General features: G+C 45.6%; 1 protein-coding gene across 1 annotated transcript in view; it reads left to right on the top strand.

Moving 5' to 3' along the window:
• kcnt2b (potassium sodium-activated channel subfamily T member 2b) overlaps positions 1-17176 on the top strand; it is a 35241-nt gene that overhangs the window by 4762 nt on the left and 13303 nt on the right. The window contains exons 2-14 of the mRNA XM_062409001.1: positions 5147-5226; positions 6006-6108; positions 6366-6428; positions 7185-7233; positions 7580-7639; positions 8366-8440; positions 8656-8739; positions 9004-9098; positions 9732-9912; positions 14047-14211; positions 14798-14934; positions 15181-15244; positions 16662-16770. Coding sequence (XP_062264985.1) covers positions 5147-5226; positions 6006-6108; positions 6366-6428; positions 7185-7233; positions 7580-7639; positions 8366-8440; positions 8656-8739; positions 9004-9098; positions 9732-9912; positions 14047-14211; positions 14798-14934; positions 15181-15244; positions 16662-16770 — 1265 coding nt within the window. The remainder of the gene's footprint in view (positions 1-5146; positions 5227-6005; positions 6109-6365; positions 6429-7184; positions 7234-7579; positions 7640-8365; positions 8441-8655; positions 8740-9003; positions 9099-9731; positions 9913-14046; positions 14212-14797; positions 14935-15180; positions 15245-16661; positions 16771-17176) is intronic.

Below are 17176 nucleotides of genomic sequence, written 5' to 3'. Positions count from 1 at the left end.
TGCTACACACTAGAGGATAATCAGGCTGATTTCAGACCCAATTACCCCCCTTCCGACAAAGTCTCCGGAATCGCCACTGGGAAATCTTGAAAGTGTGCAGTCTGGCCAAATCGTCAAGTGTGTGTGTTCTGAAGATTATGGGAATAAAGATTGGTTGAATCTCTCATTTTCTGTGGTCTCCCGTGTTTAAAAAAAAACAACCTGTCAAGAGTTGGAAGTCCTCTAGTGTGCAGGCGCCCTTAATACAACACAGGGGTTGTCTTCCAAATCCACGCAGCCCCCCCGGTGACACCAGGGAGAGGCAATAAAGATGATTCCTCTCATGTTTCACTCTGAAGCGCATGTCGGCCTCAAAGCAGGGATTTGAAGGCGGCTTTGAAACTGACTGATGTCTCTTATATGTCTGCATCTGAGGCTAATGTTATCAAAAGGGACGGGGATATTGGATGTCATTGGATGCCGTTTAATACAGACCAATTCCAGTCATATTAGGTGAGATGAGATGAGATGAGACAGGAGGGACGAATGGGGGGTTTCGAAGTGTTTTAAATCACCGTTGGGTTTTGAGAGTGGTGCCGAAGCAACCGCTGGGGTCTGTTCCTTATTCAGGTAAACAAAAGAAGAGGGGACAGCGTGAACCTGTCAACACATCAGTAGAGAATGGCGATTTCAGAAAAGGATGAGGCAAGGCGGGTTACGTCAGGGAGCGGGAGTGGGTAGGAACGGCTGGAGCACTTCCACCGATGATGAATGGAAAGTTTTATTCCACGGAAACCCAGAGGTAGTCCAGGAAATGGCTCTGTATAAAAGCCGCAGTGCACGTTCACTCGCTGTCATTATCCTGCGGGGTGCATGACATATTTCCTTGAAAGTGATGACAGTCATTTTCCTACGGCACTTACAGATGGAGGCGGTCGTTGTAGCCCACAGACACGGAGTCTTGATGTAGACCGGTCAGCTTTCTCCTTTGGTTATAGACGGATAGGGCAGAGAAAGAGAATCTGTTAAAGGTGGTCATTAGGTAGTTATGAGAGGAAAGTACGTGCTTGTTTCACTGCAGTGATTAAGTCGGTTTTGATGAGCTCTGTTGGAAGCGGAGTGTTTCATCTGACACTTCAGCCGACGTGAAGCTGTGCCCCGTCCACCGTGGAAGGAGAAGCGGGCTAGCGGGGGCTATGCACAGGACTTCTCATTTGTCATTGCCTTTTCTTTCATTTATTCTTTAGCTTTTTCCATCAACACTCTCCAACGGTCGTGAATTATCTGGGTCAGGGACAGGCTGCTCTTTCCACTGTTGGCTGAATGAAGAACACCTTGGGTTCCTTAAGATGCTACAGCAGACCCATGGTGCTGCGCAGTTTATTGTCCCTCTTATTACATTGAATTTCCCCCTGGCCTCATTTGTACCTTTTTCATAAATGTTTGCCTTTGTCTGCCTTTTACCAGTATTTTATTTGTGCCCTATTTTCACAGGGGATTTCCCATTTGCCCATTCACCAGCGTGCTGAGTAATAAACTTCAAACTGGTGTGTGGCCAACAGCAATTTTCCATAAAGTCTTCAGTGGCAGCACATTTCTTTCTTTCGATGAGCGCAGCTGCTTTAACAACAACATTTCCACTGGTCCGCTGATGTCTGTCTGAATTTGTGTCAATGCTAATGATCATGAACAGCATTTTTTTCTCTGCTCCCAGATAATTTAGATGTTCCATGCATAAACTGCCAACTCAGTTTTTTGCACATCTTCCATGAGCAAAATAGCAAAATATTTTCATCTTACAAAACACATCACACTATGTTTGAATATCCGTTATGGATTTAATTATTTTACAAAACCATGTATATTCGCCTATTTCCTGTTATTTTAACAAAATAAATCATTCTAGACATCCCCCCCCTCTTGTAGCCTATTGTTTCCTGGTTTCTTCTACCTTCATGAATATACTATTTCTGAGTTGTGTACAGACGTGACCGACCAGTGCTGTTCACACAGAGATTGGGGTTTCTTTAGTCTCATCCACTGTGTCATTAGACGGCCAGTGCTGTGTCATTATGGAGCACAGGCATGGGTGGAAGCAGCAGGAGAACAAGGTTCATCTCTCTCCCTCTCTCTTTCTCTCACAGAGCCTCCTCCGCATGCCCCCCCCCCCCCCCTCTGTCTGTCGGTCCATCTGTCTGTGTCTATTAATTTGTCTGTGCTTTTTTTCTTTTCCGCTCTATACCTATCTCTCCGTCTCTCTCTCTCTCTCTCTCTCTCTTGCAGACTTCAATTCTACATGCAAATATGCAAATGCTAATTGTCTCCCCAGACTCAGGTTGGAAATGTTATACAATTCCCCTCTTTCCTCACGTACTCTTATTCGCAGCCATTAAACCTGCTTGTTTTGCTTTATCAAAGCCCACGAGATGAGTCTTGGCATCCCGGCTCCCAACAATTACTTTGATAAACGTATATGTTGAATATGCAGCGGAGAGGAGAGTGAGACAGACCTCCTTGAGGCTTAGTGTCGTGGTATCTCTTAAAACAATACCCTAAAGCGGTTGTTCCGTAATCCAATGTAGTGCTTTTTTTCCTTTTGAAGGGCCTTAGGGAGGGCTGCAATGCCCAGAGGAGACTCTATCATGTGCCTGTGTGCTTTTTGTGTTGAAATAATGCTCTTTATGAGTTTTTAATGTGTTTTTCTCGCCCCCTGTCCTCCCTTTAGATTAAAGATCCGGGCTCTCAATCTATCCCACAGCTCAACTCTTTATTGGGCCATATTTCCACTTTACTTTTCATCCCCCGCTGTACGCTTGAGTGGAACAGCTCCTACATCAGGGCCGAAATAGCCTCTGAAGCTTTCGCCCTCTCGAAGTTCTCCAAGAGGCTGAGATGAACAAAGAAATGCATGGCTGGCTGGTTTTAGGAACGTATCTCAGTTTAAGTGTCCTGAAGAAATAACAAACAGGCAGCGAGGAACCCGGTCGCGATCAGACACTGGATGCACACAGATCTCGTAAGAAAGACATATTACCTTGATTGAAAGTGAACATTTAAGCAGTCAGTGTTTTTTGGATGATTGTGCTCTGAGCGGTGGTGGCGCTTGCCAGAAGAAGTCAACACATGAGCAAGGATCTCCTCAGAGCCATAGAACTGTGGCGTAGTGTAGCTGTGGGAAATCTAGAGTGGTTTATAGCTGGTCGCAAAATAGTGATGGATGGGCCACAGATGACCAGTTATCCTATTTCCTAATTCTAATAAGTAATTGAGTCGTCTTGATTACACCATTATTTTAATAAACCGAATAATACTTGATTATGATTTCAGTGATGATTTTCAAATTAAATTTGCGTCAGAAAAGAGAACGTGTGTACCTTATCTGAAGTTAACCTGTTTCTCACAGAATACAAACCTTTTACAAAGCATCGATCTCTTTCTCTTCATTTATTTCTTCTCTTTGCTTTATCTTTGGGGATAAATGATTTACTGGCATTGCAGGTTTTTCCTTTTTTTTTTATAATGGATGGGTAATATTTGCTTCAGAAACTGATGGGGCTCTCTGCTTGTAGTGCTGCCATGGTATTGACTGTTTGATTGCTCTGTGCATAATAGAACTTGTGCAGTCGTATGGTCGATTAGTTCGGTAGGACACATACGCACACACGCACACACACACACACAGACACACACACACACACACACACACACACACACCGGCATGCCCACATAATCTTTCCTTACTGTTCCCTACGGTCTGCGTCTTCAAATACTGCAGGGCCTCCTGTTTCTCCAGTAATTCATTCACAAGGGTGCACTTACACATCCTTGAGTTTTCTTTCTTTAGCCTGGGGAGCCTCTGTGCACCACTGCATGTTCTTCTGTCTCCCGTCACGTGTGTGCATGAAGCGTTGTTGTCAGCAGGCTGCTGGGAGCGGGGGGAGCCCTCAACAAGTTGGAGCGGGGCTATCGGCTCCAGTGGCTGAGCACACTCGCTGCACTTGTGTTTGCTCACATCTGCTCATGTGAGAGGGAAGGGAGGCAAAAGACTCCTCTGTTGCCATAGCAACACTGAGGCCTGTCCCCCCCCCCCCCCCCCCCCCAAAATGTTGCTTGGAATGTGTTGTGCGTTTGGAGTTTTCTCGGTCTCACTGGTCTGTGTGTGCATGTGTGTCGTGTGGAGCACCGGTATAGCGTCACTCTGGAACCCTGGGAAGCCCCCCGACCACCGCCGCCGCCACCTCTTCCTCTTCCTGCCCACAGGAGAATAGACTGCAGTTGTTCTGCCTCCCTTTCATGTGTCTCTGTGCTGTGATGAGACCAGCGGTAAGCCGGGCCGTGGCGTTTTTCATCCTCAACCTGACTCATCCACTCCTCCCTCCGCCCGATGAAAGGAGGGCTGCTGAGAACTCTCCCCCGAGGTGGTCAGACAGGAAACACAGTCCCCTCTCTGACTCTGTCTGCCTGGTTGTGTGTCTCCACCCCATGCAAAGGCCGTCTGCAGAGCGCCTCGTTGTCGCTCTCATCGTGGCTCCTCATGAGGGCCGATGTCAGATAGGCGTGTGAATGGCACAATAATCCCGTTGACCTGGTTGCAGGTGTGTATTCTGGGCCTGCGTGTGTAAAGTAAGTGTTGTGTCTGTGTGTGTTTGTGTGGGTGAGTGTGCGTCCTTCTAACAGGAGGGTGCCAGAATGGAAAAGGAGAAAGAGCAGTAATTATGGCCTCCCATGTTCAGCAGAAACATCAGAGGGAAGTAATTTGTTGCTCTATATTTAATCAGTGGAGATAACGAGGCTGACTGCAGCTGTCGGAGCTTATGGGCAGGCAGACAAGCCGGAACACCATTTCCTCCAAAACCCATTATTCTTTAATGTGGTCAGCCACAGCATCTTATTTCCATACTTTTCAGTGGTCGAATAATCATTATCGCCCATTCTATCTCCATTTTGCTCAATTGTACACTTTTTCCCTCCCCTCCCCCACTCTTCCTTACCTTTATTCTTTTATCCTTTATCTCCCGTCCCCTCACATGTGTTCGCCTCTTCTGTCCCGTGACTCGCCTCCATAAAAGAAGCATTTTATGGAGGCCTATCTTTTCCCTTGTCCCTTCATTATCCCAATAGGTCTCTCTCTCACTGCCTCTGCCCATCTCTCCGTCCCTCTCTTTAGGGTGCAGGTAGAGTTCTATGTGAATGAGAACACTTTCAAGGAGCGCCTCAAGCTGTTCTTCATCAAAAACCAAAGATCCAGTGAGTTGCCTTGTGTGTTTGGGATCACGCCTTCCCTGTCTGTAATTGCTCGGGTGAATTCCCCCGTCCGCTGTCTGTTTTGTTTCCACATGAGTTGTTCTTACATTTTTTTTTTTTTTCGATTGCAGAGATGTGTTTCATTGTAGTGTGTGTGATGTTCCTGTCTCTGTTGCTCTGCATTTCATCACCAGTTTGTTCAACTTTGTCCGCTCACTGTTTTATATATGTCTGTGTAGTGACTCTGCTTTTCTGAAGACTGACGTATTCTACTCACATTATATTCCATTTGCTATATTTATTCGCCTGCATAATTAAAATCCATTGAAAGAGTCATTCATAAAACGTTAACTCAAAATAGATTGAGGTTGAAATGTCAGGTTTATTTTGTGCTCATCCTTTTTTTAAATTAAGAATCTAATCACTGTAATATTGATATAACCTGAGGTGTGAGGCATGCAAGATTAACGTTCAGCAGGCAAGATGAAATACTGAATAATTTTTTATTACAATAAACCAGCTATTGCTTTATGTAAAAGATGGAACCGGTCGTGTTTTGGCGAACAATGTGCTTTTTTTATTGTTTGTGGTGATAAATGGCTTATGAGCTGCTATTGTTTCTCCATGCAGGGATATTCTGTGTGTTCACTGTTTGTGTTGTGTCTTCTAATAGTGTCCGTGGCTTAGAGCTTTAAACTTCATAAAGAGCTTATTCGTGTTTTTGATGAATTCCACTGCCGATGTGTATTTCCAGTCATCTTTTTTCTTTTCTTTCATTGCAGGTCTGCGGGTGCGAATGTTCAACTTTGCTCTCAAAGTGCTGAGCTGCCTCCTCTACATTGTCAGAGTCCTGCTGGACAATCCACAACAGGAAAGACAGGACTGGTGAGAAAAGTGTGATAACGGGGGGGGGGGGGGGCTTGATGAGGTGAAACACGGCCTCTGTGAATGTGCGGAGGCCTGATAGCAGGAACAAGTGCGCCAGGTCGATGGATGAGATAACACTGTGTATAGTGTATCCTGTAAAAAGGATTGGATGTGGGATTATGGAGGAAGGTGCAAATGCAAATCGGGAGAGGAAACTGAGGGTCGGTCACGTTGTTAGTCATTTTTGTGTCTTGTTTTTTCTTTCTCTCCTGTAGCTTGAGCAGAGCCAACTGCACAAAACAAAACTCATCCTCTCATGCCTGGAGTGAGTTTGACTGGTAAGCATGTGTCTCTAATGAGGAGGGATGGCTTCGGCCTGCAGAGGGACCATAAAAAACGGGGGGGGGGGGGGAGACTGGCATCTCAAACACCGGTCCACCGGCGGAAATGTTGTATAACCCAATCAATGCAACTTCACTTAACTGATGCAATTCACCATGCTGATATCGAGCATTACAGATGCACATTCATTCGTCACAATCTAAATCCATTGATTAGCTGTCAACATAATACATACGTAGTGCCTGCCCGGCCTAATCAACAACGATCTAGTGGAGATAAAGTATGTAATATACAGCAACAGGGAGGGGAACCAGGAAGTGCAGATGGACTCAGGGCTACGCCATGGCTCCTGCTCAGGGACCTATTGATCTAATTGGTGGCTGGTGACACTGGCTAAGCTCTGGCTCCAAATGAATAAGGAGGCTGACAGAGTGAGATCAGCAGAGGGCCAGGCCGCCTCCTGCTCCAGGCAGCAGACTCACAGTAGCGCAGGCAGGCGAGCAGCCAAGGAGCCATAAGCCCCAGGGTGTCTTTGAACCAAAAAAAAAGAAAAAGCCTTTCTCTCACAATATGGCTGTAAATTTCCAATTTGACTGAGTGATCACTTCTCGAGCCTTTTGGGCCTGCATGGCCCCCGAGTGTTGTTGTGTTGGGCAGAGAAGGATTTCAATATCTTGTCGAATTTCTTTTCATTAAATTTTGTCTTTCTCTGCCACATTTCTCTCCTCTCTTCCTTTCCTGCCGCTCCGCAGGAAACTGATCATCTGGGTGGATAGACCGCTACCGCTGTGGGCACTGCAGGTCAGAAGGATCAGTACACTCCTGTGTAAACAAGGCCCCAGTCTGTTCACACCCATTTCTGCATACATTAATGTTCACACAGGTGCATGCACGTTCCTTTTTATTGGTTTTATGGACAATGAATTCGCTCCCGGTGTATGTACACAGTCAGACGCCCCCGGTTGTCTCTTGCTTCACTCTAACCTGCTCCCTCTGAAGCGCAATCACCAGCACGCCTACTGATTCCACCCACGCTCTCCTCTTCCATCTCTGCGACTCCTAATTCCTCTCTGCTCTGGTGTCTGTCTGACTACTGTATCTCCGCTCCACCTCTCTCTCTCACCCCTCTCTCTCCTTCTTTTTGCAGGTGTTTGTGGCTTTCATCAGCTTCTCAGAGACGATGCTGCTCGTGTATCTAAGCTACAAGGTGAGTCGCACCCCGACTGCCCGTCTGAGGCCACATGTGATCTCTGCATGTGTGGGCCCATGTGTGTGTGTGTGTGGGGGGGGGGGATGGGGGGATGCCTCAGGGGGTCGTTGTCCACATTGCACTCCTCGGTCTGTTCTCTCTCACGTCCAAACCAAAGTTTTGTTTCTTCCCCCCCGACGCCACCCTTTTTTGCTCGTGCATTTGGAGAGAACCCCGGCACTGTGCTGTTAGAGGTAGACTTCAGGAGGGGCCTTTCTGTCCCTGCAGTATGGGGGTGGGTGTTGGGGGCAGGGGGGGGGGGGGGGATCCATCAACGGGATGTCCTGTCTTTGATGTCCTCGACACTATAAGCCCATGAAGAGGTCTCTCTGCAGATTACTCCGGAGGCTGCGGGGCCTTAGCATTTAGAGCCGACTGATTCCTGTGGACACACCCCGGGCCTGTCCACCCACACCAGTCAGATCCAGGTCAGCCATATGCGGGCGGCAGACACATAAAGACGACGTAGCTGACATCTAGATTGAATGGCAAAGCCCTGCAGAAACGGCTTCTTCTCTCAGATTCTACGAGGGTGTTGTATTACCCCGTAAACGTCCCGATCTATTCTGCCAACGCCGATCGATTTCCCTGCCACCGGGCCTGTTACGCGGTAATCCCCCCCAGGTCGCCATGACAATAGAGTTCCCTGACCCCTGTGTGTGTTTTTTTTTTGTATGTTTCCAGGGCAACGTTTGGGAGCAAGTGTTACGTGTCTCGTTCATTCTGGAGATGATCAGCGCCGTCCCCTTCATGATCACTGTGAGTTGGAAAGACACGGGCTCCTGGGCACCGGCCACGGGGCAATCCCCTGCTCCAGAATCACACCTAGCATGTTTGACACCCGCTGTAATGACACATAAAAGGCACTCACAACAGACAATCCCATTCCTCATGACGAAATCCCATTACTGTATATACAATGCATTCTTTTTTTTAAACCGGTGACGCGTACTGAAGCTTTCTCCTCTGGACAGGTGATTTTGCCGTCCTTCAGAAATCTCTTCATCCCTGTGTTTCTCAACTGCTGGCTGGCAAAACACGCTTTGGAGAACATGATAGTAAGTGAGGCATTGTCTTCCTGTCCAGTTTCTTTTCCAGTACTTTCATCTCAACATTATATTATTTTGCTGTCATTTCTACCCTCTTAATGGCCGTGTTCCATCACATCCAGATACCTAGGCTTAACCTCCAGCTCTATTTTTTGCATCGATCTCCTTTTTAAAACATTTTGATATTTCAACCATTTATATTTAGATTTTTCGTGCTATTTTACTCTTAAAGAATACCACGCATTAACAGGACTCGTATCTCTCTGTCCGCAGAACGATCTCCACAGGGCGATCCAGCGGACACACTCAGCCATGTTTAACCAAGTGGTGATACTCATCAGCACGCTGGTCTGTCTCATGTTTACATGGTGAGTATGTCCTCGTGGCTGACACTGAACTGAGAGAGGGGCGAGATGATGAGGAAAGAGGAGAGCGAAAATAGAGAGGTCGGAGAGGAAGTGAGGGTTTGTCACGGTTGAGAAAAGGAGGAGAGGGAGAGATGGACGAGCAGTGGTGTGTTACATCCAGGAGAAAATGAGGCGAGGGAATTAAAAAAAAAAAAAGGCTCCTGGAGTGAAGAGAAGGAAAGAGAGAGCAGAAGCGGAAACTGCAAGAGTGAGATAGTGAAATGACATGGATGTGTCAGCTCGCTGCATATCTGGTGGGAAAGCCTGAGCTAATCCAGAAGATCCTCTGACCATTCCAGGGTTGACATTTGCCGTTGACTCATCTATCCCGAAAAAATCAGGGTTGTGCGCACAGCTTGCGCTTGTGTACCTATATATACAAACACGCAATGTACCACTAGTGCGTCCACGCATGCCGTCCACCCCCATGTCTGCACATGAAATGTGACACATACAAGTGTGAAAGGAAGATCTCCGTGTAGAATGGCCTCCACAAGACACTTCGTCTAACGTGCAAGTGGAATCTAATTCTCGGCTGTTCCTTTTCCATTTTCTTGTTGCCTCCATCTTTCCCATCTCGCTGACCGCCTTCAGCATCTGCGGCATCCAACACCTGGAGCGAGCGGGCAACAACCTGACCCTGTTCGACTCGCTCTACTTCTGCGTGGTCACCTTCTCCACGGTGGGCTTCGGAGATGTCACCCCTCAGATCTGGCCCTCGCAGCTCCTGGTGGTCATCATGATCTTCGTGGCGCTCATCGTGCTTCCCATTCAGGTGAGAGACAATGGTTGGAACCCTTTAAATACAAGGGCAGACGAGTAGATAATAAACACAGAGGGATTGAGTGAAAGGCATGCGAAAAATAAGATATGACAACATAGTAGAAAGCTTTTGAGGTGAGTTTTAAAGAAAGGATGCTTTAATGAGACAAGGATCCCTGAAGGCCTCGAGACTTCGACTTTATTTTCAGTGTAATGAAGAAACCAACAAATAAACTGCTTTGTCCAGATTGTTCCTCCATTTCATTTGGAGGTAGGAAAATCGAAGTTAGACTAAGCACTCTGAAGCCATCGAATTGATTATCCATCCATCAAAACAAGCAGGTATGTGTTTTTTAAACACAGTTAAACCTGCCCAAAAAATGGCGATTGATCTCTTTCCCATTGCCAGTAGAGTTCACCTTCTCCCTTTCCCCCTGGTGCGTCATGCTCAACGTCACAAATCCATCCATTTGTGACATGGCCCTCTGTCACTTCGCTCTCCTGCCAAATTTTAGTGGGTTTTTTGATCAGTGGATAAGGGGCCCTACAGAGACAGTCCATTATTCACACTCACATTCCGCATGTCCTTGGACTGTGGGAGGAAGCCAGAGGAACTGGAGACAACCCACACAAACACGGGGAGAACATGCAAACTCCAGACAGAAGGACTACTGGGATTCAAACTGGGAAATGTCTTGCTGCGAGACGACAGCATTAACAACCGTTCCTTCAAAGTAATTAGTAACTTCTTAAAACCTTAATAAGAATGTTCAGTGTCTGTGCAACCCACAGAGCACAATTTGCTCCCTTTGTTGGAGCTCGCTACAGCACAGTGTCTCCTTCAGACTCATCATTCTTGTTTCCCCCACTTCGCACAATAATGTGATGACTCACGGCATCCTACATAGATCTTCAAAAGTAGTTTAATTTAGAGACCAGCGACAGTGTCCTCGTTTACCAGTTCAATTCCCCAGGCCCACTCTCCTGTCGTTTCGCTGCTCCAGAGAGGGAAAGTGTGATGGAGAACGAAAACACAGAAGCTATTTCTACAGGAACTGCTTAAACAAAAACACAGAGACAAACGTATCGAACTCCCATTTAGCCTAGTCGTTGTTTCTTATATTTGTGTAAAGCTTTTATCCCTCAGGCGGCTGGCGTACCTGCATGTCTGCTTAAAGATGTTAGAAGTGCTAATATAATGAATATGAAGTTGGCAGAGGTACACATACACACACACACACAACTGAGCAATTCTCATGCAATTTGGTTTACCACCAATCTTGTATTGTTGTTAATTGTTTTCCTTTTGTGGTGACGCTACACTGCTTTGTTGGCGCATCACGTGAACAGTAGGTGTGGGGCGGCGTCGCAGACACACGCCTGATCAGTAACCGATTAAACACCAGCTGTGACAGAGTGGCGGCCAAAACCATCGCACCAACAAAAGACGCCATCGTGAAGATACTGAGGCTGAACCCTCACGAGTTGACTCAGAAAGAATGACGATCTGTGCACAGAGACAGATGCCGTGTCGCCCCCCGTGCCGCCACTCCACATTTTTCATCCCTGAATACCCCTTGACATTTAGAAATTGTCCCCCCCCCCACCGTCTGTGTGTGTCTGTGTGTGTGTGTGTCCAGGCTACACAGGGGAGCCACAGAGAACATCAGAACTTGGCCTCTGTCTTATTCTTTTTGTCTCTTTCGTTTTTCCTGTAAGCGACCACCTAATTTTGAACCTTAAAAGGATATTGATTTAGAAATAAGACCCATTTAGGTTTTTCCTCCAATAAATTTTCACTCCGTTTGGAGACTTTCCTTGAAGTAAATCACAATGCTCTAAAATAGAGGTGTAATTGCCTCGCCGCGGGTTCACCACAGTGTGTGCCGTCGAGATCTGGATGTACACAGATGATGTCAGAAGACGTCTGTGTGTGGGCCGATGGTGATTTTCCAAGGAGCTTAGATAATCTCAATACCAGATCGATCGGATTTATCTGGGTCGAAATGACAACCTCTCACAGGAAAACAGCATAATTGTATATGTTTGGTTTTAACGATCTGTATTCAAGAGAGTCGTTTCTGGTTGATTTGCTCTGCTTGTGCTCAGGCTGTGTGGCTGCACTCGGGTGTGTTGTTGCTTGGACAGACTCCCTGGGCTCAAGCTCCAGCTCTCGAGTAACAGCCTTACAAAATCCGAAGGTGAAATCAATAAGTCCTGCTTTTGAACAAAAAAAAAACTGCCTTAATATTAAAATGAAAATCGGAAAGATAAACGCTAATTAGCAGTGTGTGCTTGATTCTCACAAGTTGCATGTTTAGAAGCAGCTGTTCACTGAGAGCAGGGGACCTCGATCACAGCTGGCAGAGCGCTCCGTTCCACAACAATGGCACCTGCCACTTAAATCAAAGATTTGGGGGAAGAGAAAAAAAAAACGGTTGTTTGGATCAACAAGATTCTCAACATCACTTTGTATGAAAAGGACAGTAAAGGTAGGTTTTTTTTTAGGGAAGTGCGCCAAGAAAAGGTCAGGGAAAGTTGCATCATGGAGGTTCTTGCAAGACCAACCAAAACATTGGGAAAGACAGAATAAAAGAATTATAACAAAAAACACGTTTCTACTGTTGCCATAAATGAGGAGAGGTGCAGGGTGTTCAGAGAGGGAACAATAAATAACTCTAAATAAGTATTCACTTAATCCAGGATTCAAAAATTGATAAATATTGGAGTGACAATTTGATTTAAAAAATACAATCAAATAATGTTTTAATAATTTTTACAAAACAGAGACTGTGGCCCTCCCCTCAGAGACGCTTCATCCCCCCACCATGGTTTCATTCAATGTCTGGATCCCAAGGATGATGTAGTGTGATCCAAAAATCAATTGGGTGCATTGCGGTTTGATTTATCTTCAGACAAAACCAAATCAATTAAAAGTTGCTTTGTGCAGGTGGACCCAAAATTGCATAAGAAAAGTGTACTTTAATTAAACAAAGGGGTACTTACAAAATCCAAAAATTAACCAACGGAAAAATCAATGGACCCAGAAATCATTGCAAAAAAAGCTAAACTGAAAAAACATAGAAGAAACTGGGAACAGGAAGAAGAGACGACAACAACCATGACAACAACAAACCATGACGGGTGAAAGATGACAAACGAACTGACAAAGACAAAGGAAGGAAATAAGACTTATATACACAAGGGAGGCAGGGATAAGTGCACACAGGTGAAACACGTGAGGAACAGGTGCTGACGATCACAGGGGCCGGAAAAACAGAAAAATAACAAGAAGTTAAGTTAAGACACACACAAGGAGTTAAACTTAAAAATAAAACAGGAAATACAGAACTCAGAATGAACATTAATCCAAACCCAGGGATAACCCAGGGAAAAGTCAATAAACCAATAGAGTCCAATAAAAGTACCCAAATAGCTAAAAGTCATGAAAAACTTTCTGTCCCAAGTAGTTAATGATTGTGCGAAAGTAGCAAATAGCTGAAGAAATCTCCAATACTATAATATTAAAAAAACACACACACTCATTAAGGCTTTTCTATGTGATCTCCCTCGGATAATGGGATACTGTTTCACATCCATTTAGCCTCCTCTGAAAAAGTTTGGAGCCCCCCCCCCCCTCCCCCCTGCAGAGACCCACTTCCCACTGTGTAGACCTCTGCTCTACTTTGTTATCTGAAGCTCATTTGTGTTTTGTTTTGTTGCTTTTATTCCTTTTTCCGTTTCTCTTTGCTTATAAATATGACAAACATTTGTGGGATTATTTTCCAATGTATTCAGTGTTAATTATCTGGGTAGTTTTTCAGACAGTCTTTCTTTAATTTGTCCTCATTAAAACACATCTCGTCAACCATCTGTCCACCTGGGCCTCCCCAGCACATTAGAATAGAAGTTTTCTAGTTATTTCTATAACCTACCTTCCTCTGTTTAAACCCTGTTCGGCCACATCCTGAACCAAACCTCCGCTTATCTTAATCCCATCTAAACACTCTTCCTAATCAAACGGAAACACTACACGGGCGCAAGGCATTGTTGTCTTTTCATGGGCCACCTGGCTACTCCCTGTACTTCAGCTGACTTAATCCAATTTTCCATCTGTTGAATGTGATGGATGTTGTCCGGGATGCAGTTCGAGCAGCTGGCCTTTCTGTGGATGGAGCGGCAGAAGTCCGGGGGGAACTACAGCCGCTACAGGGCACAGACGGAAAAACACGTGGTGCTGTGTGTCAGCTGCCTCAAGATCGACCTCCTCATGGACTTCCTCAATGAGTTCTTCGCTCACCCACGACTACAGGTCTCTCCTAATGGTTATAAGTAGAATATGAGGCTGTGTGTGTGTTTGTGTGTGTGTGTGTGTGTGTGTGTGTGTGTGTGTGTGTGTAATCCTCTCCAGGAGCCCAAGAGACTGAGGTTAAAGCAGAGGATTAATTCAGCAATAGCTCAGATCAAACTGCTGCTTCATTCATGTGGGAGCAGATGTGAGTGATTGCTTGAGGGTGAATCTGTGTGTATATAGTATCTCCTTAATCAACAATGGAATGTGTGTGAGTGTGTTTCAGGGGGAGTGTTTTGATTGGTCCTCACCACTTCAGGGGGGTCGTGTGTTGGTCAGGGTCTGAGGTTACGGTGAGATTTGGGTTTAGGGAACAGCTGAAGATAAGAAACTGGAGGATGGTGAAGACTATTTACCGAAACGACAATAATCAATATAAAAAACAACAATTCATTTAAATTATTTTGGTCTTAAAAAGTCTGAAATTTAACTTGCTGATGTCTTGCTTGTGGTGAAACTTTCCTCGGCTGCATTACCAACTGTATGTATGTGTGTGTGTGTTTGTGTCTGTCTGTGTGTGTGTGTGTGTGTGTGTGTGTGTGTACAGGACTACTATGTGGTGATCCTGTGCCCAGCAGAGATGGATGTCCAGGTCAGGAGGGTCCTTCACGTCCCTCTTTGGGCCCAGAGAGTCATTTACCTGCAGGGGTCTGCTCTCAAAGACCAAGACCTGATGAGGGCCAAGTGAGTCCCTGTGACCAAAAACACCAACGATCCAGAATGTAGCATGAAGACATCTGTCTGATTTCCTAGGCTTGAAAGTCGCATTGGTTCATTTGTTGTTCTATTGTCTTGCTTTTTTTTTGTTGTCTTTTGTCCTCTCCCACAATAACATGACAACACCCTCCTTCCTGTGTCTTCCCTCCCTCTCTTTTTTATCTATCTATCTCTCTTGCTTCCATGGCCACATGCTCTACTAACTGCCCGCAGGATGGACGACGCTGAGGCCTGCTTTATCCTCAGTAACCGGTTTGAAGTCGACCGAATAGCTGCTGTACGTTCCCCTGCTGCTTCCCTACTGCACCATGACTCCTCCTCCTCCTCACACTGCAACATGTCAAGGCTTGTGGCCTGGTTGATCACTTTCAACATGTTTGTTTTCTTTACAACAAATGAACACAGAAAAATGTCTTTAGTTTGCTTTGAATCTTGTGTTTTTATCAGAACACTGCTTCATAAAAAAATCATTAAAGTGGCCTTTGATAGAAATTGATTTAGCTCGCTGCACCGGCTTGTTATCCTGCTTTTTACAATTTTACAGAAGAAACCAGTGAACAACTAAATCTTATAGTTAGAACACAAGCTTGACATTTAAAAAAAAAAAATGCTTTGATCCAAAACGTTCCAAAAACTGTTGTGCTGAATCCCTGTGAAATTTACTGCACACATTCCTGGTCCCCAGAGGATGAATCCTACTGACTTTGGGGATCCTGTTACTCACCTCGCACCTCCATGAGCTGGACATGTTCTATTTTTGTGAAATGTTCAATACTGAGTGCCATAAAATGTGTAAGAGCATTTCCCAACCACGCCATTAAAATTGTCAAGTATCCAAACTGGAGTAGCATTCAGAAGAGCAACCAACAATCCCTGTGAAGTCAGTCGGGCTGCACCAAATATTTAATGGGTTTTTTCCCTGACACATGACACATTATTCCACTAACGTTTGTGATAATCCGTCCAGTAGTTTTTGTGTATTGCTGCTTACAAACAAACACTGATGTGCACATAACCTCTTGGCCATTATAAACAAAGTGCATACTGTGTACACAGAAGTAAAGTTTAAGTGGAATCCCCCTTCTGCCATCCCAGAAACTTCATACACACACATTTTAATGTTCTTGTCCTCAAGCAAACCTTGGAAATTAGGCTTTAAGCAAAAAGCCTCTGGTGTGGGGGCTCGTTCGGGGGTTTGCAGTCTCCTGTGCAGATGGATTTAAGGGGGTTCTTACAAAAGTGTTAATGTAGACTATATTAACCATCCGTTCTTAGCTCTCAGCTCTGCCTGCCCTGCTGCAACGTCCCTGTTAGGACAGACATTACTGTATTGTTCAATAATATGGTTTATGGTTAATACCTGAAATGATATGAGCTTTGCCGGAAGCCTCAGCTGTACCTTGAGTCGGCACTGTGCCTCACAGAGCCACTTCATTTTGAGCACCGGCTTTAGTCGGCGCACTCTTCACGGCCTCGCCTCGCGTAGCCGTGTGCAGCCTTGACTGCCTCTCCAAAAGAAAGACATCCTGATTACATTACTCTGAAATGTTGCGAGGGGCCATTTCAGCGGCTGAGTGCGTGGTTTAAGAGGATTATTAGAGAGGAGCTGCAATCTGATGCTGCTAATGACGGGCTTTTCCCTCTCTTTCTCTCGCTGTCACACCTTCTCCTCCGCCTCCCTTCCCTTTTCTCAGGATCACCAGACCATCCTCCGTGCCTGGGCGGTGAAAGACTTCGCACCAAGTTGCCCCCTGTACGTCCAGATTCTCAAGCCAGAGAACAAGTTCCACGTCAAATTTGCAGGTAGGCAACGAGCGTGAGGTCCAGCACACTGCCGGTGGAACGAGCCGTCGGCAGGAGGTGTGCACGTGTTATAATAACTGCTATTATTTGATCACAGCTCTAGATGCAGGAAATAATGGGATGACACTCACAGAATAATACATCCTCCTGGCCCAGTTTGAAAGGGGATTTTTTATCAGGCTGTGACTGGGATTGTCGATTAACTGAAACTATCCTGTCTTCACTATATCTTCTCCCTGAAGACGTGCAGGACACATTGGCCCGGTCTGGCTCTGAGCCTTAAAAATGGTTTCTGTGAGGTTTTTTATTTCCCTCTTTTCCCTCACACGTCCCTCTGACTACAGAAAGCATCAAACTCAATCCTAGACTCGCCGCCCTCGTCCCAGCTGTCTCTGTCAGTGAGTGA

Source organism: Platichthys flesus, chromosome 16, assembly GCF_949316205.1.
Source record: "Platichthys flesus chromosome 16, fPlaFle2.1, whole genome shotgun sequence".
Taxonomy (NCBI): domain Eukaryota; kingdom Metazoa; phylum Chordata; class Actinopteri; order Pleuronectiformes; family Pleuronectidae; genus Platichthys; species Platichthys flesus.
This window is presented reverse-complemented; position numbering and strand designations above follow the sequence as displayed.